The sequence below is a fragment of the Dendropsophus ebraccatus genome, chromosome 4 (assembly GCF_027789765.1).
Source record: "Dendropsophus ebraccatus isolate aDenEbr1 chromosome 4, aDenEbr1.pat, whole genome shotgun sequence".
Taxonomy (NCBI): Eukaryota; Metazoa; Chordata; class Amphibia; order Anura; family Hylidae; genus Dendropsophus; species Dendropsophus ebraccatus.
The window spans coordinates 112,048,428-112,073,445 of NC_091457.1; the positions used below are offsets into that span (position 1 = coordinate 112,048,428).

At 41.9% G+C, this 25,018-nt stretch overlaps 1 protein-coding gene across 2 annotated transcripts in view; it reads right to left on the reverse strand.

Moving 5' to 3' along the window:
- The window catches only part of MGLL (monoglyceride lipase), a 48,887-nt gene that overhangs the window by 14,763 nt on the left and 9,106 nt on the right, over nucleotides 1–25,018 (reverse strand). Inside the window, exon 3 of one of the 2 annotated variants that reach the window (XM_069968732.1) lies at nucleotides 16,353–16,459. The exons of the other annotated variant lie outside the window; for it this stretch is intronic. Coding sequence (XP_069824833.1) covers nucleotides 16,353–16,459 — 107 coding nt within the window. The remainder of the gene's footprint in view (nucleotides 1–16,352; nucleotides 16,460–25,018) is intronic. 2 annotated transcript variants of the gene reach the window in all.

Genomic DNA, 25,018 nt, shown 5'->3' on the forward strand with positions numbered 1-25,018 from the left:
CACATAAGAAGGCAGAAAGGGCCACTGTTACAGATCTGCACTGGGGCCCAAGAACTTAATGTTACGCCTCTGGCAGCCATATGTTGCTTAGGGCAGTTGTCACTGTCCAATTATACGTGAAGTCTTGATACTCTGGGAGTAAGATTTGCTCAGCCTAGAAGAGGTTTGCATGGCATGTCTGCTGGAGGACCCTCCATTTTTGACGTTGTGAGGGAACACAAGGCCATATTGAGGCTCTGCTATTCTACTAAGCCATATTAACACTTCCATAGATGTCCAATCCCTCTTGTCCCCTACATTGGTTAGTGTTTCAGAAACCTCCTAAACACAATAAATTGTTGATCAATCCCAACTTTACCCTAGGGTATACCAACAGCTTTAGTGACAACAGATTTTTCCAAACATAAGTAGAAGGGTGTATGACAACTGCTTATCCTCATATGTCTACTATTACATGATATATAGACTCAGGTCAGCTTCGCATTCATGTCTATAACGGGGGATAGCTTCCATGTATGTACGTATATGGTCCGTGTCAGTGATCTCCTCTGTTGTTAACTTTAGTTGGGGTTGTCTTCCGCTAGGTGTCATGGGCAGTGGATGTGTGTTGTGGATGGGCTCACTATTGGTTATGATGCATCAGTCCAACCCCAGAGATCAACTTTCCAGCACTTTTTCTTTTTCTGTTATGTGTATATTTTATATACTTTAGAGTCCTCAAAAAAGTATGAGACTTCCTTATCTCCTTATATAATCATTGACAATGGTTAATCACTAACAATGCCGCTGCTCATGTGATGGGACAGGTAATATAGTGATTATACATTTATCATAAACCAGGATGACAGGCAGCCGTAGTCCTGGGAAGAGAGATAAACAGGAAAAGGAAGGATTAAAACCCATAAAATGTCACTCATATCCAGTAACTCCTAAAATCCTTGCCCTACAAGGTATGTCAGCTTTCTGGACTTCAGACTCCAAATACTGGGGTTTCTTAACAGAAATATGAATTTTTGCTTCAAGAAATTTAATAAAAATGTAAATTACATCTTCAAATCTCTAGACACATGCCTATACCACTGGAGGGAGCTCTTGAGTCATGGTGGGGAATATGTATCCAATCCAATAACTGGTAATAGATTATTACTTAGAAGCGACATGTACCTTGGCATGCTGCCCACTTAATGGCTCTTAATGGTCTGACATGCCTCTAACGGTGAAATAAGTCCAGCAGCACCAACCCCCCCCCCCCCCCCCAAAAAAAACAAACAAACAAAAAAAACAGTCCAACATAGCATATAGGGGATGTACACTGCATAAGTCAACAATCCAAGATTAAACTTATAGAACATAAAGAAATCCAACAGCATTCAAATTCAACAAGTGCTTCATGCTTGACAAAGTGGAAATGTTGCACTTGTAGTACTTGCATATGCAATAAATCTGGAAGAAATTGTACTCCGTCTGGATGGTGGACTTCTTTTTCGGTGTATTTCTCCAATGTTGCTAGGCTTAGGTGAAAAAGAATTAACTGGGCATGCTCAGTCATCTCCACTTAGGGGTATATTTCCATGAATTGTTGCAATCACAGCAAAAAGAAAAAAACAACACAAAAAAACTCTTTTGTAAAGCTGCTATAATAAAAAAACCTTGCAGCTAGAAACGAATAACAAAATATCTAGGGTATTATAAGTAGGGACCCATGTTCCTGCAGCACCAAGTACAGCCACGTTAGGCAAGGGTTAATGCGTAAACAGCAAACACAATGATCCCACTTGGTATAAAAAAGGACTCCCCGCTTGCTTAACGAGCTGCTGTAAAAGTCGGGTAAGCCGGCTCCTCTACGTATAGTTCTGACTCGGTCAGCACCATCAACAGCAATTTACTGCGCAGCCAGATCGTCCATCTCTGCAGTGACTGTAGTACTTTCTGTGCCTTTTGCTGTTATGGGGGGAAGAGGGGGTGAAGAATCCTCCAAACAATGAAAGCATAACTTCAAGAGAAAAAATGCTCTTACTAACTGTACTAAATGATGTTGGTGGGGGATGTACTGTTAAAGATTCTGTTCGCCTCTGAGTACCATCAGCAGTTTATCGAGTCTGTATTATACTCCAGAGCTGCACTCACTATTCAACTGATAGGCTATGTTCACACTACGTTTAAAAAAACAGAAAAGTCCCTTGGCTTGGAATCCCAAGAAATACAAAGCATTATTCTGCAGCCCACCAGCATAGAAGAAAAAAATGCTTTTTATTGCAAAAAGGTGCAAAAAATACAAAGGAGATGCAACATTTGATTTAATCACAAAATCATTATCAAGGTATGCTATGCTTGATAATGATTTTGTGATAAAATCGAAACGTTGCATCTCCTTTGTATTTTTTGCACATTTTTGCAATAAATAGCACTTTTTTAATCTATGCTGGTGACTGTCCCTTTGGGGTTAATGGGGCACATGGTAACTGTTTGCAATGACAAAGATCTGCACAGTAGGCACAGCTCTGAAGTATGATACAGACGATAATAAGGATCAGTACAGACTATGTAATGTAATGTATGTACAAACCGACTCCACCAGCAGAATAGTGAGTGCAGCTCTGGACTAAAATATAGCCTCTAACTGTAGCTGTACAAGATAATTATTCAAAGTTAAACATCTTTTTATACAGAACAACTTGACTTCTCTATGTTACTTTAAAATGGTGCTCAAAGATTGTATAGAAACTATTCTCCCCAGTTCCCTTGTGCAAATCTAATTGAGGTTCTGTTTTCTGGTTCCCTCCCAGACTCAAAACCCATACTGCTATATACAGAATTAGCCCTTATCTATATGGGTGTGTGCACACTGAGTAAAAGAGGCGTATTTTCGAGTGGAGTTCGTGCGGCGGATTCCTCTTGAAATTCTGCCTTTCCTATTGCGTCAATGGGATTTCTTTTGTGCCTCTACTCTCTGCTCAAAGAATGAAATGAATGTTCATTCACATGTACCCATAGGGACTCCATATTCCACTACAGATGGCCTGTACACTTGGTAATTTTTTTGGACATAAAGCCTCAGGGCTATTAGTAGTCCTTTAGGAAATATCAAGCATACGTGTTGCAGAACAGTGCCCCTAGTGGTTAAAAGTGTCATAAAGGCCTTCTTACTAGGGAAACGCCATTTCCCATTGCGCCAGTGTTTATAAATATCCCTCAGTAAATGTTGCTGATTCATATTGGTTAATGGGACGTTTTCCATCCATTCTGTCATGTTAACGCAGACCTCCAGTGCTGGAGGCAGAGGGTGTCAGCTGTGTTTTCTCATTCTGTACAGACAGGGTGGGAGCTGTAATCTTCTAATCAGAGGGACAGAGATATGACTGAATAATAATAATTATAATAATAATAATACTATTATTATTATTATTATTATTTAAGAGGAAATGATTTTATGAGATGCCAGTTAAAGGCTAGATGACACAGTGCTGTATCCAGGCTCAGCCTGTATATACTGTATATATTACTACACATGGCACTTTGCATACCTGCCATGTTACAGCTGAGATGTTCTGTGCACCTGGGATAAAGATAGATGTGCTCCATGATGGAACAGGAACAGGCAGGGTTATCACATCTGTATCTAATGCAGTCGCATATTATTGGCAATTTAGCAATTTGTTAATGTACAATAAATTTTAATAAAAGAGCACCAAAGAGGCACTATTGTCATACAAGAGGGGTAACATGGGCCAAATATACATGGAACTCTCCCGCTGTAAAGTGACATTCACGCACTATTGATTCTACTATTGAGATCAGCCCCATAGTCTCCCTGCTGCTGGGTTTCTGCTGAGAAACCTGTTATACAATCGGACCTGTTATATAATGGACACGGCAGTATCCAGGAGCAATTCATGACTGAGAGAGATGATACCCACCATCACCAAAAGACCAACACACTGGACGCCATATTTTGGTAGTAAAGGCCACAGCATATTTATTATTATCAAACAGCTATAAAAAAGTAAAAACAATCTATGACTATGCTTTTATTAACTGACATAAATAGATATAGTGCAAAAAGAAGTTATTCCTGAGTATAAAAGAGAGGGGAGTCCTTAAAGGCAGGCACAATTGCTCAGATATTTTTTGTAATCTCAGTCTAGACCATTCTCCAAGGATACCCCTTTTCCTGTGGACTTTGCCCAATAAGAATCAACCAACCCCCCCTCCCCCTCTCCCCCAGTATCCATTAAACTATAACCAAAAGAGGAAGAGAAAATAGCTCCCAAATTGCAAACCTTTTAACGCCTAAACCTCTTTTTCCTTCAAACCCCACTTTTTTTTACTCCTGATGCCAACGATGACCACTACCACTAAGACAGTACATGTATATAGGACAGACAGGAATGACAACTTGTCCTGCTGCTTGAGAGTCCATGTGTTTTCACCCTCAACAAGCAGCGGTATTGCAGCATGCAAGCTTTTCTTTATGAGTTTTTCTTATGGCTTATCATAATATGCACCAAATAACAAAGGGCGGTACAGTCTGGACACTCCAGTAGGCACCAATGGTTTCCTCCGGGGCAGTGGGTTTAACATTGAAGACAATTGAAGGAAAGAAGTCATTTCCTTTTCTTCTTTTTTTTGTTCTAAACCAATAAAATAGAAAGAAGGGCACGTACTCATGTGAGAGGGTTGGTTATAATTCTGTCTTCATACAGACATCATTTAAAGCATTATCAAAGTGTGTCAAATAGAAACTGGTGTCAACTGCCCACAGCAACCAATCACAGCTCAGCTTTCAGCTCTGGTAAAAGGTATAGCTTCCAAGCTGCAATATTATGGCCATAAAATGTATTGAATGTGAATTTCCAGCCGCCTTTCCACCAAGTTTATTAGAAGTCAATCGCTCATAAATGGACCAAAATACTATGTGTGAACATAGCCTTATTGGCTTTTTTTTTTCAATAAAAGCGGGGATATAGCTATATAGTGGTGCATAAACAGCTACTACACCCTGGCCCTGGTGCACAAGGGGATCCAAATGCCACTTGGCACTTGGCAGGTGGGGTCTATTTTACCGACTTTGCAGGAGCTTTAAATTGTACCTCTAAATACATGAATTCCGTTACAATAGTGTCCCAAGGCAGGTCCCCATATGAAGATCTAAATAGGTTGGTTACACCCATGCAGGATTTAACCTGTCCACATGAGTATGGAAGTATATGCAATACGTGGACACTTGGCGCTGTGGATCTAGATGATGGGCCCAGGGGAGTCAGGTCCGGTCTGTGGCACGGGTGCGGTACAGGTCTGAATACTGGCACACTGTGAACTATATTTACAGCTCCTTTCCCTTTTGAATTATGAGCAAAATTCAAATGCAATCCTCCTTTAATAAGCAAGAATTATAATTGCAAGGGCAGATCAAAGGAAGAGACCTATAATCAAAAATCCTTCAAAGGAACGGTTTATCGTCTGTTATTTAGAGCGAAATGTTGCATTAGAGGAAATGTAATTGCGTATGCAGGAGATTATACTCCCCCTCTTGTGTCTGCCAGCGATCCAGCCAGTGAAGGGTTAATCAGATAATACTCCCTTATGAATGTTCCTTTTTTTATTCTGTTGATGGATTATTATCCATCTGCTGCTGGAGTCAGAAGTAGTTTTACATTTATGAGACGGCGGCTGTTTATAGAAACAGACCTGAGATTCTCATCTCCTGCCCATAGAGATTCTATTATGTGTAACGGTTCTGGCTGTCACACACCTGATCTTGGAGTTCGCACTTTTCAAGGCTCTTAAAGCCCTAGAAGAAACCTTTTTAGATTACATTGCCCAGGGGTGATTTAGAAGCTTAAATGGACTCCATGTTGCTAGGACCCTAGGAAATAAATAGGAATAAATGTGATATAAGGCCTTAGTTATGTCTGATTCTGAAAAAGCCAATATGGCAACTATTATACCTAACATAGGGCTGTCACCCTGCTTTGCCAGAAGTCATATGTGCCTATTTATTGATGCACACATCTCCTATTTCTGTTAACCTATAGACTCTCCAGTCTGGAGGGATGCCAGGTTACCAGATGTGACATCACTGATAGCTTGAGGCCATGTTCACACATGGCAAGAACATCGGCCGTTGTTTGACCCGGCTAGGTCAAACAACGGACAATGTGTGAGATGTTCACCTGGCTGATACAATGAACATCACTTCATTTGAATTGGAATGCAGGCACATTCCAGTGTCTCCGCTCTCCAAGTTGCCATAGCCAACAATGTAAAGTACGGCCGGGAGCTATACGTTACACTGTGAGCACAGGCCATCTTGTACGGTTGCTGTTCACTGAATAGCAGCCGCACAAAATACACCTGTCAATTATTTTGTGCGGCAGCAGAGAACACCGGCCATAGTGTATACACTTCGGCCATTGTTCCATACATACCAAGATTCCACACTGTCAATAAACAGCAGCCCTTGTTGCAATCTGCAACAACGGCCGTTGTTTATTGTAAAGATACTGTGTGTTAACATGGCGTAAGGTACAGTTACACGTACTGTGTTAGCTGTGGATTTCATGGTGTGAATATCAATGTAACTAAATGATTGCACATAGCATTGAGTCCACAGCAAAACGAGTGTGGCTGTACATGTGAAAGACAGGACTCCATTGTCTTCTCTGTCTGCCATTTTGCCTCTTTTCTCATGCTAAGAAACATGTTGCTATGATCTTTACTGTTTTCTAGGTGCTTTACTTACATACTCAGACCACATATGGTTTGATGGCTATTTTAGTATCGATACATTAAACCACAAGGCTCAACAAGTGCAGAAGTGTGACTTCTATACGGTTTACTGGTAGCCACGCCAAAGCTTGTGTACGATGTATTTCTTGTAAGTGACATATGTAACAGCCTCCATTTTGAATAGATTAGAAGTCATCTGAGACCTTTTATTGTGTCTATTTGTTTCTCCAAGGACCTGGTAAATTATCTACTTCATCTGTAATTTAGACCAGAAGGACATAGAGAGATTAGGAGAGATTTCCCTTGCATACTCTAAAGGGGTATTCCCATCTGGACCACAGGATATGCTGTAGATGTCAGACAGATGTGGGATCCATCTCTATGACCTGCACATATCTCCAGATGAGTGCCCCCTAACTCCTGCTTGCGGCCACTGGAGATAGTTAGGAAGCTGAAAACCACCAAAAAGATTGTGTCTACAACTGCCATAGAGGTTATTGGGTGCTACATAATCTTCAAAAACTGTTTGGCTTCTTGATCACCTTAAGTGGCCACAAGCAGACTGAAGGGGTTTGTGGGGGCCTGACCATGTGATAGGTACAGCATTTATCATACATGTAGATGGAAATACCCCTTTAAAGATAAACTTTTCATAAATACTGGAGTTAAATAAAGGAATTGTCAAGTTTCAGACCCAATGCCTGTCACACCATACACCACCTATGTTGGATTTTCGGTGTTTTGGGGTATGGGCATGGAATTTATCCTTTTTTCTGGATCAGAAAATGACAGCCAGCCAACATTTTATGGACATATGGGAGACACATAATAAATGATAAAAAAAATATAAGTAATACAAGTATTTAGTTCAGAATAATGATATAAACATTTCATGAGGATCTCCTATAAACAATAAAAAGATGAGTATTACAATCACAATAACCTGTACAAGTTCTCCCAAATCATGAATGCATCAATTTCTTTTTCACATAGGACAGAAAAAAAAGTCCTTGATTTTTATTGAGAGCCTAGAAATATGTGAATAGTTAACAACCCTGTCCCAAGTACTCCGGTCTCTAGTAATGGACTGGGTTAGGTTATCATTATTACGATACTCTCAAATACTACAATGACCATAGACAAGGTAGTACATGTCATATGGGTATCATCGCTCCAGGAACAAGCAGGCAGCAAAACATGTTGGAGTGAGGAGGGTGATGGGACCAATGGCTAGTGGGTCTGAGATGTAAGTGATCTGGGGTGTGCACTAAGCTTGATGGTTTTATGTGACCAGTTTACAGGAGAGTATAGGGCATAGTGTAATGGTTACAGTGAAGTGCAATATCTGTATAGATATCAGGCATTAGGTGTGTCAGGAATGTGCAGTAGCCTGGTGTGAACTGGGCCTGGTGTTTGTTTTTGTGTGCCACACCCGACTGCTTCTCAGCTTTCGGCAATGCAGGAGTTAAGCTGAAAAGCTGCTGAACTTGATAATGCACCTGTGTTGTCTGTGTGATTGACGGGTTCCTCTTCCTGTCTGCTACCTGGAAGATCAGAGTGCTGGTCCAATGGGGATCCGGACCGGGCTCTTGGTCAGCATAAAACAAAGCTGAGGCAGAGTCCCAGCACTGGCTATTAGATTAACTTCCTGGTGTCAGCTTCCCCTGTCTACTCCTGCGATCCCTGCTCCTTATCCCTCTGTTTTGCTCGACTTGTTACCTGACCTCCTGCCTGACTATCTGTTTGCTTGCTGATTTTGTACTGCGCTGCCTGTTTGGATTTTGACCCGGCCTGTTTGACTATTCTTTTGTGTTTGTTTGTCCGTCTTGTTCAGTGTGCACATATTTAGCGCAGGGAACATCAACGTGGTTGTCCATGACCGCCTAGGGCCGACTGAGGCAAGTAGGCAGGGACAGTGGGTGGGTTCAGACCTAGGGCCCACTGTCTTGTCGTGTCTGTACCTCCCAGTCCTGACAAGGTGTATACATAATTATAAAACTGTATTATTATTGCTTGGGAGCCCATTATTGTTTGTGGCAGCCTACCTTCTGAGAATTTTTGTGACTGCACCTGCCACATAGATTAATATACTTGGCACTATTGTGAATATAATATGTAACTTATGAATTTATTATTGGATTGTAGTTATTCTTTGAACATCCTGCATTTGGCACTATACACTTTGTATTTATTACCCGGTCCCTATTGTGGTGTTTTTAAATTGTCTGATGTGATGTATGTATGTTTTATGACGAATCAATTTGTGTCTAAAATAAACTTTGTGATTTTTTTTTTTTCAATTATCTTGGAGTAATCATTTATTGAGGTTTTTGTTGGGATTATTACTGTATGTTGGAGTAACCTCAGTGTTCAATATTATTTGTGCACACGTGATGTCCTTATGTAAGATATACATGTCATATGGGTAGACCATGGTGCTGCTATGAAGCCCTTGGTGGCAAAGTCCCGCATAATAATGCAGGGGCATCTTGATCTATGTTGTAGGGCTTCCTCTCTTCTATGAATGTGACTGGACAGAAATGAGGGTATTGTAGTTTTCAGACCGCCTTGGATACAGGTCTAAAAAATGTAGACTTGTGTCATCCTCTTTTGTAGAACATTAGTATAAGTAATCATAATCTGCCTTTAAGAATAGTCATTCACTGGTTGCAAAGAATTCAAACAAGAATGAGTTAAAAATATGGTCCAGACATGGCTAGACCATATTAATGCTCCTCTTCATGAAAAGGAGTTGGCATGTCTAACTCTGGCACCATCCTGGGATCCCTGGCAGCCCTGCCAAGCTATGTCAGTTTAGTAAATATAGAAAAGGGACAGTGCCAGCAGGAAGATCCTCCTTGTTGGATGGTGAACTGTTGGTATCTGTATTAATATCTGGCTCCCTGCAGAGCTTAATACTGCCTGTACAGTGCATCTTGGCTGGGAGACAAGCACCACGATGTCAATGCTAATATACCAGGTCCACAGAGTCCTCCTCCATCTGTTAGCCCATCTCTGATTTTCCCACTGTATCAGCCAGAACTCGGGGCTTGTCACTTGCTTCCTAATTTTTTAAAAAAATATTCACATTTTATCAGTATACTCGGGAGCTTAATGATCATTATCCATATAATATATGAACAACCATCCCACCAAACAGCAAACAAAGCAAAAATGACTATTTATTCTTGGGTGACATAAAGCATCTTTAACTTCTAGGTGTTGACCCTTTACTTATATTTTCAAACATGCAGAATGGGGCCCCTTTTGTTAGGGATCCCATATTAACTACATTAGTTGCCTCTATGGGCTTGCTGTACCTAGTTACCCAGGATCTGTCACAGAAGGACACTTTATTCACATGTGCCAATGAGCGCAGCTATAGAGGGTGCAGAGGTAGTGATCGCATCTGAATTCTGGTGCCCAAGAGGCCTCTCTGCCACATACAATAACACCAGTATCACAAATGGCACATGGTAAGTGGGTGCTCTGGGACCCAGAAGCTTCATTTTATACCTTTTACTATTCCCCTGATGACCAAGGAGTTACTTCTATAGGTTTCATTTGCATTGGTCGTGTGCTAAAGTTTGACGCCTGGCATGCTACAGAAATCTCTACAGGTGTTCTTGGGTCTCCCTACGAAATGGTAGTTCAACCGGAGCTACTAAGAAACATCTACAGATCCTGGCTCAGGCTACAGACACGTAGAACAACTGTAGCGCATGACACCAGAAACTTTTGCCTTCAGACCCTTACTTATGTTACTTGAAGCTCTTGGGCCACAATGCGAAATCTGTAACCAGGTCTGTCTTATGTAGCAGTAAGCCCCCATACATACAAACAATGGCAACTGCTACTTCTGCACCCCCTATAGCTACACCCCTGTGCAAATAACTGAACTCAAACATCAGTCTTGTAAGGCATCTGTACTTTACAGAATACAAGTACAGCAAAACAAATGGCCTCAATCTTTAAAGGGGTTATCCAGTGCTACAAAAACATGGCCACTTTTGCTCTACTCTTGTCTCCAGTTCAGGTGTGGTTTGGAATTAAAGGGGTTATCCAGTGCTACAAAAACATGGCCACTTTTCCCCCTACTGTTGTCTCCAGTTCAGGTGTGGTTTGCAATTAACCCTTAGGGGACACAGCCAGTTTTCATTTTTGCGCTTTTGTTTTTTCCTCCTCGTGTATATAAGCCTTAGGGGGGGGGGGGGGGGGGCGTGGGGGGGTTGTTTTTACTCCGTTCGCCCTAGGGTAAAACTGACTTGTTATATATGTTCCTTAAGTTGTTAGGATTACAACGATATGTAACATGTATAACTTTTATTAGATTTGATGGCTTGTAAAAAATTAAAACCTTTTAAAGAAAATATATGTTCCTTAAAATCGCTCCATTCCCAGGCTTATAGCGTTTTTATCCTTTGATCTATGGGGCTGTGTAAGGTGTTATTTATTGCGCCATGATGTGATCTTTCTATCGGTACCTTGATTGCGCATATACTACTTTTTGATCGCTTTTTATTACAATTATTCTGGATTTGATGCAACCAAAAATGCGCAATTTTGCACTTAGGGATTTTTTTGCGCTTACGCCATTTACCGTGTGAGATCAGGAATGTGATTAATTAATAGTTAGGGCGATTACGCACGCGGCAATAGCAAACATGTTTGTTTATTTATTTATTTTTATTTATAAAATGGGGAAAGGGGGGTGATTCACACTTTTATTAGGGGAGGGGATTTTGTGTTATTAAAAATACATTTTTCTTTTACTTTACACATATACTAGACGCCCCCCTGGGGAACTTCTAGTATATGCACTCTGATCTCTCATAGAGATCCATGCAGTATAGTTATACTGCATGAATCCATGAGATCGGTGTTCTATTGCTTTTGGCTGCTGCAGCCAAAAGCAATAGAATGCCGAGCCAGGATCAGCGTCATTATGGCGCAGACCCCGGCCCGGGATGGATGCGGGGATCGCCCCCCCCCAGCTGCTTCTAAGTACTTAATTAGCGGGCACGGCGATCGGACCGTGCCCGCTAATAGCCGTGATCCCGGGCTACATGCGGCACCTGGGATCACGGCAGTTCAGAGGGGGGTCGCCCTCTGAACTCTGAACTCCCATAGCGGCAGGTGCAGCTATGGGTTAAGCTTCATTTACTTCAATGGAACTGAGTTTCAAAACCCCACCCAAACTGGAGACAACAGTAGGGGGAAAGTGGCCATGTTTTTGTAGCACTGGATAACCCCTTTAAGCTCCATTTACTTCAATGGAACTTAGTTTCAAACCATTACCCAAACTGGAGACAAGAGTGGTGCAAAAGTGGCCATGTTTTTGTAGCACTGGATAATCCCTTTAAGAACTATTGCATAAAGGATGTAAAAGTCTGACTTACTGGAACCAACCCTCTACATTAGGTCCTGTGAGAGTAAACGGTTCATTTGGAACCATGAAAGATTCTCTTTTATATTATGCCCTTATATAATATACTGTAAGCCTACATTCACCTAATGATCCACTAGACACCAGTCACTCCACTGAGGTATAAGGCACTTAGTACCTCACCCACATGTATCTTGTAGATTTACACAGTGCATCTTCACAAAAGTTATTTCAGCTCTAAACATATAAAACCAAAGTCTAAGATGAGGAAATCTAGTAGAAAGGAGTGTATAGTAATACCAGGGCACGAGGGAGTCACATGAAAGTAGCTGTAGGCTTTCATTTTATGCTGCACACCCACATTAACTTTTCCTTCTAGTTCTAGGAGTTCAGTCCAGACAGTGATGATTAGACGAGGAGTGGTCTGTAATTTTCTATGCAATGTAATTATAAAAGTCTGGAATGAATGGTTACTATTCAACCAAAGGGGGAAAAAGTTCTTGGATCTGCAAATTTTTCTTTCTCAGCTACACCTCTGCCTAGTTATGTAATACACCCGCTCAATGCTTGTTTTACTAGGAAATCTGCAATTATGGAGTCTGAGAAATGACACCCCTTGTTACAACAGTGGCCATATTGACTGTAAACCATCTTTTCCAGAAATGAATATAACAGAAACATTTTTACATACAATGTTCCACTATGTCGGATTTGCGTCCCAAGGCTAAGTTCACACTACGGGATATGTCATTGCTGACGGCCGTCAAAATAACGTCAGATATTTGCTTAAGACGACTGTCTATATTGATCATCAATGACAGCCGCAAAATCCCATAGTGGGAACTTGGCCCAAGATACAATGCAGATTTCTTGCATCAGAAAATGTGCAAAAAAAGCTGAAACTGATCCAGCTGGAAGAGAGGGCGGGGGGGGGGGGGGGGGGGGGGGGGGGGGAAATCACCTTTCTTTACATTTGTGTCTGTTGTTTTAGTCTTAAGAGGGGTTTCCAGGACTTTTCTATTGAAGGTCTATCCTTTTAGCAGATTGGTGAAGGTCTGACTATTGGCACCCCTACTGATCAACTGACTAACGGGGCCACAGCATTTGGGTGAGTGATGAAGCCAGGAAAATGGAGCTAAGTTGCAATACCACACACAACCTGCAGACAGATACTGCTACAGTATATATTCAGCACAACAAGGCTTGGTCTACACATTGCAGCTGTGGGGCAGTAGGGCGTCAAGAACTGAGTGCCAAAACTGCATGTGCTTTACTGTGAATTGCCACAAAATAGGTCAGTTACGTAAAACCAGATATGGTGCCCCTTTTTCATGCTATTTAAATGCTGTCTATTGTATATTGCCATGACATGCCATGATTAAGAAGGTTATACTTTGAAACGCGTTAGTGTTATACCTTTTTACAAGCATCAATGCTGAAACATGTTTTGAATTAGACTTAGCAGTTTTAACCATTTTTGTAGCTGGAGGTATACTATTCTCTAATGCCATACATAAAAACCAATGCTTGCTGTGAAAATCTACCAATTTGTGATCAATATGCAAGCCATCACCTGCGACTACATCAAGCTAAGCCAGAAAAACTGTTTTCTTTAACAACTAGACAGTCAATCAGGTTGGTTATAAAAAAGGTGATTATTTTATTAGGTGCTTTTCCCTCCAAGGGTGATCTCTTAATTCTCAAAACTGTCCCCACAGATTCATGTGCAGCTTGTTAGCAAAGGGGTTTCCCAATAACCCTGTAAGGAATTAACTGACTTCAAAGTTCCTTCTAAACTCTAAGCAACCTCGACAGGAAGGAATTAAATTCAAATTTTATTGCAGACTCTTCCCTGTAAGCTTAAAAATGCAAGTTTTATGAGAAGTGACATTTTTTAACTATAATTGTAACCAGCCTGGTGGCTGGGAGGTTCACGGTTGGGTTCATATGTGGAATAAAAATATAAAGGGGGTACTTGCCCTAGAAACAAACAAAAAAAACCTCTATACGGATCTGCAATGTGCAAAAATTGCTGACAAGTTCAAGTACGGACCGTTTTGTGACACAGATTGTCCCATAGAAGTCTATGGGACTGTCAATAATTTTTGCAGATCAGTAATTTTTAGGGATGAAACCTCTGTAACACATTGACATAGACCCTGACACAGCGCATGTGCTGTTGGCATCACTATGTGGCTGCGCTGCTTTGTGTTCCCTGTTGTATGCCACCTTCTTGTATGCCATCTTCTCCTCCAGTCCTCCCCTCTACTGTACTGTCTGTACCGGCCAGCTCCTCCTGCTGACCATTGCCTACAGTGTAAAGAATTAGGTGTGAAAGTCCTTGTGTGCACAATTTTGTTTTACATGTATGGTACTGTACTGTAGTGATTAAATTGTAAATTATTTTATGAAAAAAAACAGGTACAGTAGTAGCTATTGGTGGATACTGGAACCAATTAAACATATTTACATTACCACTTATGGGAAAAAATGCTTGGTTCTCAACCAGCCTGCCAGAATGGATTGTGGTTGAGAACAGAGGTACTGCTGTATTTAATAGTATTTAATTATGGTAATTATATTATACATAAGAAGATATGAGATATAGTAGTTATATTCTTGTATGTAGGTTGCATTACTGGAGCAGTTGTATTACTGTACATAGGGGGCAGTATTAGGCTATATTCACACTACGTAAAAGTACGACCGTTGTTGCCATCGGCAACAACGGCCGTACTTTGCACGTGTATGCACATTGCCTCTCTTTCTATGGGATCCCAGTAGGAGCGTATACACATCGTATGCGCTCCGGCCGGGATCCCATGCAGCGCCGCAAAGAACTGACATGTCAGTTTTCTGCGGCTGCAATTTGGTGAATTGCGGCCACAGAAAGATCTGTCAGTTCACACAATGAAGCGAGCGGCTCCGGCCGCTTGCTTCAGTGTGTGCTATGAGAGTTCTGATGCAGGCGCACGCTGATGCGCCCACATTAGAACACTGCAGCCGGAAAGATCATCTGGCCAGTACTGCAGTACCGGCAGGGATGATCTTTGCAGAGACCGGCCATTCCATGTCTCTTACAGCGTGTGAGCATAGCCTTATAGTAGTTGTATTATTGTACACAGGTCGCAGTACTGGGACACGTTCACACACTTTATACAATAAGCAACAGCCATTATTGCAGGTTGCAACAACGGCCACTGTTTATTGACACTGTGATTACATTGTAGTGTATAGAACATCAGCCGTAGTGTATACACTCTATATACAGTACAGCCGGTGTTCTATGCGGCTGCAGAAAAAAACTGACATTTTTATTTTGTGCGGCCACTATTCAGTGAACAGCGGCCGTACAAAATAGCCTGCGCACACAATGTAAAGCCCGGCTCTATGGCTTATTGAACTGCGGGCACACCCAAATATGCCCGCATTAGAATTAAAATAAAGTGATATTCACCTGGGCGATACTACAGTATCGGCTGGGCTAACATCTGAGACATTGACCGTTGTTTGACATCGGCCTTGTCAAACAACAGCCAATGTTCATGGCATTTGTGAACATGGCCCTAAGGTATTTATATTATTGTAAATAGGTAGAAGTATTATAGTAGCTGGTATCGTTATGTACATAGAAGGTAGTATTCTAGCAGTTATTATACCGTACATAGATATCAGTATTATTGTAGTTATATTCATGTACATAGGAGGCAGTATGATAGTAGTTATATTCTTGTACACAGGGGACAGTATTTTATAGTAGTTATATTCTTGTACATAGGGGACAGTATTATAGTAGTTATATTCTTGTACATAGGAAGCAGTGTTATAATAGCTATACTAATGTTCATATGCAGCAGTACTAAATGAGTTATTTTTCTGTACATGGGGAGCAGTATTATAGCAGTTATATTTCACAGAAAGAAACTCCTTCCCGACTATAAAGAATATGATCCATTCTCCACCCTTAGATACGATGAGCTTTCATTTTAATTGATTACAAGAATCAGATTCCAGCAGTAACACTGTGCTAGATGCAGCAGGTTGAAAATAATTATCTTGCCAACAAAACTGCACGGAAACATAAAAAGGATGGCAGTTCACTTAGCAACATAAACTGGACTCAAAATACTAGCAAGTGATTCTACCAACTCCTCATTGGCATATTCAAAGTATAAATACCGTTGCCAAAATGTAACCCCCTAAGTGACATTTTTTTCAATTGCAGATGGACACTTACCATGGTCATTAGCAAAGACGAGGAAGTTGAGGCCTGATAAAATCTGGGCCAGATCATCATATCGACAGCAGTGCTCCCCAGCCCCATGACAAACAAACATCAGCGCCCTGCAAAAAAGTACAAGGTAAATAACTACTGTACATTCAGATTCCTAATACATGGACGAAATGCATTGGTCCTGATATCTGATAGTATTCATGAAGCAGAAGTCCGGTACCACCTTCACAATCTTTCTGGCCTCATATACATGGCAACATAAAGAAGCACATGGAATTTCTGTGGGTTAGTATCAGGGCCGGCGTCAGCACCCGGCATACTAGGGCAAGTGCCGGGGCCCACAGCACCTCTAGGGGGCCCACTTTTGCTACTTTTTTTCCCCCTGTCACTGAGACTGCAGGTGGCGCCATCACGTTTGCTACCATGCCTGTTGCTGTGGGTGTGCGAGGTGAAGCCTGGCTACTGCAACTCCGTATTCCGTGCCCCTCAAGGCCTGGAGCAAGATGAAAGCGATCCAGGAGTGACAGGGGCACTGAAGTAATCTGTACAACGGCAGGGGGAGGGGAGGACGAGCTCCGGAGCAGAGGCCATAGCGCTGTTTCACTCTCCATCACGCTGGATCCTGGGCTTCAATGTCCTAACAAGAAGCTCTCCTGCTCTCTTTTTTTTCCCAGGTGCCTGCTCCTACTGCAGGCCATTAGGGGTTAACAGCAGGGACATTGATGTCTTATCTGCCCCTGCACTGCCGACCTCCAGACGCTTCAGCTGTTAACCCTTTCTGCTGCTCTGTGAGGAGGTCGGCAGTGCATGAACCATAAGACTTTAGCAGATTATTGCCCTCTAAGTGTTACAGTTATGTACATATTGGGCTCAGCACACAGGTCTATAGGTGTGTTGATAGAAATCTATTAATATGCATGGCTGTGGTTTTCAATTGCCAGATGTAAATAGGAAATCCCAATCACTGATGGCAGCAGAGATTCTTGCTAGGTCTAACCTGCACTGATACACTGTAACAAATCAAAAGATGTGTAAAAAAGGACTTGATCAGTGCATAATTACAGCTTTTCCATTCACAGACAGCAAGCAGAGATGAGTTCCTGGTTGTAGAGTCTTTGCTATGTGACCAACACAGGACAGATACTACAAAGGGGATAGCTACATGAGGGATTCTACTTACTGGGCAGGCGGGGAGAGGGTGGCTACCCATATGAATGCACAGAGGGGCCAACTACTATATGGAGGTACAGAGAAGATATAGCACAGAGCCACCTGGATACTATTTGAAGACACATATTGCCCTTAATTGCTTTTTTGGGGACAATGGAGGGCTGCAGAATGACTACCCTTCATATCTCCTATCTATCTATCTATCTATCTATCTATCTATCTATCTATCTATCTATATTATCTCTCTAGCTGGATATGTATGCACCACAAAGGGGCCCGCTGAGGCTTCGTCGTCCAAGGGCCCACATAAACCTGGTTAGTATTACAGAAAGTGTCTCTTTAAAGCGGATGTACCATCAGTATATTCGCTTAAAGTTTTGCACATGGACAGAATGACACCGGCGCAGGAAAGCTGATGCAGTCCTTTTTTTTAACCGCGCCATTCTATTCCCGGGCACTGGCGCGGGGGGGGGGGGGGGGGGGGGCGCCCCCAGTGGGAGTAAACCCCCACCCCTCTATGACGCAGCTCCATTAGAATAAATTGAGCCGCATCATTGAGGGGTGGGGTTTCCTGCCACTGGGGGCGGACCAGCCCGCCTCCATTGCTTCACCCCCGGCCGATGTCTGGGAATAGAACGGCGCCATACGCGGGAACCAGCGTTGTTCTATTCATGTGTACTGATAGTACATTTGCTATAAGAACCCTGTCAAGATACTGAAAGCACTAAAGACTATATTGGGCACAAACACAACCTAACAGTATGGGTCCATACAGTTCTTAGTAATGGGTGCCACAGATTATACATCCCCTTTAATGCAAAATTTTTCAACAAGGTATGCCAGGGTCACATGACACCATCCACCCTACCAGCAACATTCCTTGAGGTATTCTACTGAAATATGTAGTCTCGCAGAACAGGTGCATGTCCTTTTAACCACAGCATTAACTCTTTGTTCATCACAGTATACGCTATTGTACATGTTATTCTGTCTGTAAAAGGTGTCTTGGGAACTAATCCAAAAGTATTCGGCTAGCTATGCAAACATAGATGGGGTTGCCTTCTAACAGATCTTATGGATTATGTCCCACCGACCTTGGGCCAGTATAACTGACCATTCAGGACGCAGATCCCAAAGAAACTGTTCTCTAACGCAGCTGCACTTACAGTGTTTACTTTGCATTAATGCGACCCCACAAGCACAGTATAATTTGTAGACTGGGAAGTTCCACCCTACAAGAAACAGATGTCTTTTTGATGTTGGAAAAATATACGCAGCTCCAATTTTCCTGTGGAAAAAAAGTTGCATCTCACGTCGTCCCTTCCGTTGTGCACAAACACCCATTTATAAATAGCAGATGTCCAGCCTTTGACCCTTCATTACCATAGTTAACATTGCTAGGGTGAGGAAATAACATGAAAAATAATTTTTTTCAGTCAATTCCAAGAAAACTGGAAACTAATATGACAATTGAGGTAAAATAATAATGTTGTCCCCTAGCTTTCTTAGACTCCTGTATGGCCAATCTGCCTTGAGTGGCAGTAATACACTCCACCCCGATGCTGCTCGGAGCAGCCATATTCGTAACAAGCCAGCTTCCCAGGAACAGATATTGCTAAGAAAAATGGTTGAAGAGAAAGCTGACAAAAAAGATCAATATACTCAAGGACCAATATACATCCAGATAGTACAATCCCATTTCATATGCCTTATCAGATCACATGGACGTCAAATATTGGGGGGCTTATACTGCTTCTTATCAGCAATATATTGTAATGCAATCCTACCAGATTTTTTGCAATTTAGAAGCCAAACCTTCTTAATGAAAAAGCTAAAACTGCACCGTGACACGGTATAATAATGACAATTACAATATAACCCCTTGGAGAATAAACTGCACAATGCAATTTCAGAAGGATACATTAGATACTGTATTACACTAGTATGTAACAGTTGATTCTTTGTCTTAAGGAATATGTTATAGAAAATGAAAAGCCCAAATAAGCAGAACAGGAAATGCTAATTCTTTTGCTACATCTGCATAGGAAAGGAATGCAGAAGCCAATGGAACACAGGTGGTAAATGAACATTGCACAGTAGAGTGTTTAATGCTGCATCACAATGGCACACTCTCTAATCTGACAGCTCCACAATGCAATTTAAACATCTATATTGATTTATCCAGCAGCCAGTGAACTACGACGGAGGCACGTGCTATGACTGAATGCCACATTGGTTTAACCCAATAAATGCTGAATTTTCTTGACACCTTTTGCAGAATAGCTACATAAACCATATTGTGACATGTTGCCTAGAAGATGATTTCATTTTGTCATTTATCTTCTTGTTTCCCAGAGCATGTCTTCTTCAAAAATCCTCCATTTACAGCTACATATAAGAATTATTTTATTTCAAAAGTGACCCAAATGAAATCATAGACCCATCCTTTAATGGCGCTCACATATTAGAGATTCCTCGTTCCAAAAGGGGTTTAACCAAATAGAGTTTTGTAGTGACCCTTGTCCCTTCAATGTGTCCACATTCCAAGACCCCCCCTTTTTTTAAAGGATTATCCAGGATTCAGAAACAGCGCCACTTCTATCTTCAGTTTGTGTGTGGTATTGCTGCTCGATTCTATTGAATTGACTAAAGCCTAGTTGTAAAACCACACACAACCTAAGGACAGGTATGGCGCTAATTTTGCAAGAAGGCAGCTATGTTTATCTAATCCGGGATATTCTGAAGCCGCACCCCAAGGACCTTACTTATTATCAATAGGATAGGAACCCCCAATTCACAGGGTTCTCCCAAATAGATGCTCCTCTCCCTGCATTGAATGCTCCCTATATACAACTGCACCCTATCCTCAAATTCTCACTGGCGAGCCCTAAATATCGTTCATTCTTCCTACATTGCATGCTTACCCCAAACCCTGGATCTCAGAAGCCCCTGTTGTGTGTACCCATATATTGAGGGTCCCCTTATTCTTGAAGGTTTTCCCTCAAATTGCTTTCTAACATATATTAGATGCTCCTATATGCGCCTAAGGGCCCTATTCCACCGGACGATTATCGTTCAGATTATCGTTAAATCGTTCGAATCTAAACGATAATCGTTCGGTTGAAATGCAGTTAACGATTAACGACCGAACGAGAAATCGTTGATCGCTTTATGAGACCTGGACCTATTTTTATCGTTGCTCGTTCGCAAAATGTTTGCATTGAATAAGACATTGAATAGATACGAACGCAATAGCGAATAAATAGCGAAGAAAAACTATCGCAATTACGATCATAAGTAACGATTATCGTTCCATGGAAATGAGTGAACGTTTTCAGGTCTTTCGCAATAGCGGTCGTTTGAGATTGTTAATCGTTAACGATTATGCAAACAATAATCGTCCGGTGGAATAGGGCCCTTAGTCTTCCTACACTGAATGCTTACTCTAATCCCCACTCCCTGGCTCCAATCGTCATTTGCATCAACATATCAGGGGTCTCCTAAATCCCAAAGGAAGCCCCTTAAATAGCCCTCCAGCACTGCATGCTCATTCGTCTTTTCTTTGAATCCTTCCTATTTTTTTCATAAGACACTAAAAGGGGAAGAAGGATTTCAATCAGGTCATTATGTAACACCAAAGACGGAAGTGGCTTTTCTGGGCTCCATAAACTAGTAATATTCCTGGAGCCGGGGGGCAGGAGGAGGTTCAGTCAATTCATTTATACCCACATATCAATTCTAGGAAAGCCACAGGAAACTGCAACATGATGGACAGCTTCAGTATTGAGTCTTTCCACATGAAATCTTGCTAAATATCTCTGTCACGTTGCTTCACAGAATAAGCTCAGCCGTTTAGGCATGACCTTGAGCAAGCCTGTTGTCCTTGAATCGCTCAACCTGAGGTCAGTGCAGCAGACATTCCTATACACTGTGTTTTTGATCAAAATAAATGGATTTTCTATAGATTAAGCTCACAAAAAGCTAGAGTAACAGACAGCCTGCTAGACAGCTCGCTGATCGAAGATGCGTCTGACGTTCTCCAGTGATGAAGGCAATTTCTGGCTGCAAATATGTGCAATGTTGTGTAGAATACAGGACAATATAACACAAGCAAGGAAATCTTGTTGCATGAAGTGGTTAGCAAGGAGCGGTATATAGATAGCGCCATAGAGTATCAAGTTAATAGTGGATATAGTGCACAGGTAGTGAAAATAAATAGTACCGTACAATACTACATGTAGTGCCTGGGAAAATAATTACAAAGAGTACCCAGATATTGAGTACATATAATATCCAGATAATTATGCATACACTGTGGGGTAACTAGAGTGGGCAGGGTATTATACCAGGACAGTAACTTAACTGACAGTTATTTAAAGGGTTACTTGAGCGAAAATATTTTTCTTTCAAATCAACTAATGTCAGAAAGTTATACAGATTAATAATGTACTTCTATTTAAAAATCTCCAGTCTTACCAGCTGCTGTATGTCCTGCAGGAACTTTTTTTAGTCTGACACAGTGCTCTCTGCTGCCACCTCTGTCCATGTCAAGAACTGTCCAGAGCAGGAGCAAATCCCCATAGAAAACCTCTCCTGCTCTGGACAGTTCCTGACATAGACAGAGGAGGCAGCAGAGAGCACTCTTCCAGACTGAAAAGAATACACCACTTCCTGAAGGACATACAGCAGCTGATAAGTACTGGAAGTTGGGAGATCTTTTGCATAGAAATAAATTACAAATCTACTGTATATAACGTTCTGAAACCAGTTGATTAGAAAGAAAAAGTTTTTCACCGTAGTACCCCTTTAAGCAGTAATTATGGGTAGATTTAGGAGATCTCCTATACTGACAGCAGATAGCCCTGCCATGTTTTTTCCTTCAACAAAAAGAAAGATGTAGAAACTATGACTATAGTTACACCCAAGTGCATGATCTAACCAGAACTTGAGTACGTAGATATATTATGACAGTACCCAGCGAGTCATCCCACAGAGCCCAGATAAACAATACCTGCAGCACATATGGATGCTATTAGTGAAACCATAGATGTAAAAACATAATAGATCCCAATAGACCTCAGGTGCTGGTGCTTTCATCGATGTCGTCATCTCCTGGTGTCAGTTTTCACAAGATAGGTGGAGGAAACCTCTAAATACTTCCGTTCAATGGTCTGGCATAAGATTTAAGTACAAAAACACCCCTATTACTTGTAATAATCTGCACCAAACCACACCATATAAAGATATCTGTGGTGTCTGTCCTTCATAGGAAGAAACTGACAATGCTCTGGTAGAAGATCACAGCAAATGAGTCACTATTAAACACCATCAGCAGAACCCTAGAATTACGTGACATTTGCCAGAACCACATCACATTAGTTAACAGTTCTGAGGGCTGATTTACCAGCTGTTGTATCCTCTAAGTTATTGGAATGTGATTCCTTCATTGTAACCCTCATAAATGTGCTCCTAGTTATTATATCCCATCTGGAGTCGGCATGTAGCCTTGTCAGGCAGAACTAACATAGTTTCGTTTATCTGGCTATAAATTCTTGGTTGGTGAGAATATCTCATTTTCTCACATAAGGGATGAAGTCTGAAATATTAAAGTGACTCTGTACCCACTATCTGACCCCATTAGGCTGGCACAACCTCTCTGTCCCACCTCTCCGCCCTCTTCATCATTAGGAATGCTCCAGGCAGATTGTCTCCTATTCCTCAGCTGTGTGAATACTGAACATGGGCTGGATTGTTAAGGCACCTGTGCAATGTTCAGACAGGAGAAAAGGTTTCAGTGGCATTCATAATGATGAAGAGGGTGGGAAGGAGGGATGGAGGGGTGGTGCAAAGTAAGGGCACAGATAATCTAAGCCCCGGCAAGTTTAAGGGTATATTCACACGAACGGGCTCGCAGCGAGATTCTCGCTGCGAGCCCGGCAGGTCCTGGCAGTTCCCATACACTACATACTTGCTGCGGTCTAAACAACCGCAGCGAGTATGTAATTCTGCCGCCCTTAACCCCTTCTGCTCCTGGCCGGCTCCCCCGCTGTAAGCATACTTTACCTGTCCTTGCTGCACGGGGTCCCGGCGTCCTGCTCTCCCGTCCGGTCAATTAGTGTGTTGCCCAGCTGCAGCCACTGATTGGCCGGGCGGGAGAGCAGGACGCCGGACCCGTGCAGCAAGGACAGGTAAAGCCGGCCAGGGGAGCCGGCCGGGAGCAGAAGGGGTTAAGGGCGGCAGAATTACATACTCGCTGCAGTCGTTTAGACCGCAGCAAGTATGTAGTGTATGGGAACTGCCAGGACCTGCCGGGCTCGCAGCGAGAATCTTGCTGCGAGCCCGTTCGTGTGAATATACCCTTAAAGTAGTTTTTTTAGGACAATAACTGCATCACCTGTCGAACGGACCCCAGGACAGAGCTTGGATTAAAAGCAGCTACCTGAAGGTACAAGTGGTTTGGGGGGGTCAGATTGTGGGTATACAGTCGCTTTAAAGGGGTTGTCCAGTATTATCAAATATGCTATTAGCAAATTTCCGGTTATTGAGTTATTGGGGATATACAGGACCCTCATCTGCTAGAGTGGAGTGTAAGAACAGAAGACAGGACCAGAGCTGGGTTGTTTGTCACTAATACACAGTTACCTACTGTAGTTGCCTAGCCAATAACAGCACAGCACAACATTTAGTGCTTACTGCTATGCCATGATATAATGCTGGTGAAAGTGTATTAAACAGGCTGGCCTTGTGTAGATGGCATGTGATGGAATAAGGGGTTGCTGATGCACTGGGTTTGCAACGTATTAAGGGAGTAGCAATAGAAGGGTTACACTAAGCACAAAGCTGCTGAAAAGCTAAAGTGTGTGTGTGTGTAGGCAGGTACACTGCAGCACTGTGGACATACAGCAGTTTACACAAGAGATAGTTCGCTTGAGCTTTGTGGGTGGTCAGAGATAGGAGTGAAGCCTTGATTTACCTTTTTGTATCAGTGTGGTTCATAGGCAGTGCTTAGCAGACTAAACACTGTTTTTCTGGGTTAAGGAATAATTTTTATTAAACTTACATACGTCAAGAATCAAATAAACACATGAAGGAAAGTTGGTTGAAATGATAGTGCCCATTTAATTTTCCATATGGTAGCCCTTCAGGAAAATTGAACACTTGATATCAGGATAGTTTTCTTTTGCTCCACATATCTTTTTAAAACCCTAATAACAGAAAATGATTTTTCAAAATGCATAACTCTGCCCATATACTGAAAATACCATACTTTGTATTCTGTTTTTACTCGCTATAGCTACTTTTGTTACACAGCTAACAAAGCAAATAGTTAACAGATAATGTATTAGGGCTGTATCAGATCTACTGGCAAGTTCAGAGGTTCAATGACCCTCACAAGTTGCACACACAGGGTGGCATATAGCATGGTGACATTACAGTAATAAGCCCAAGGTCCCATTGCAGAAGGTTAGGTCACGCTGCTCAGGGCTCTTCTATACCTG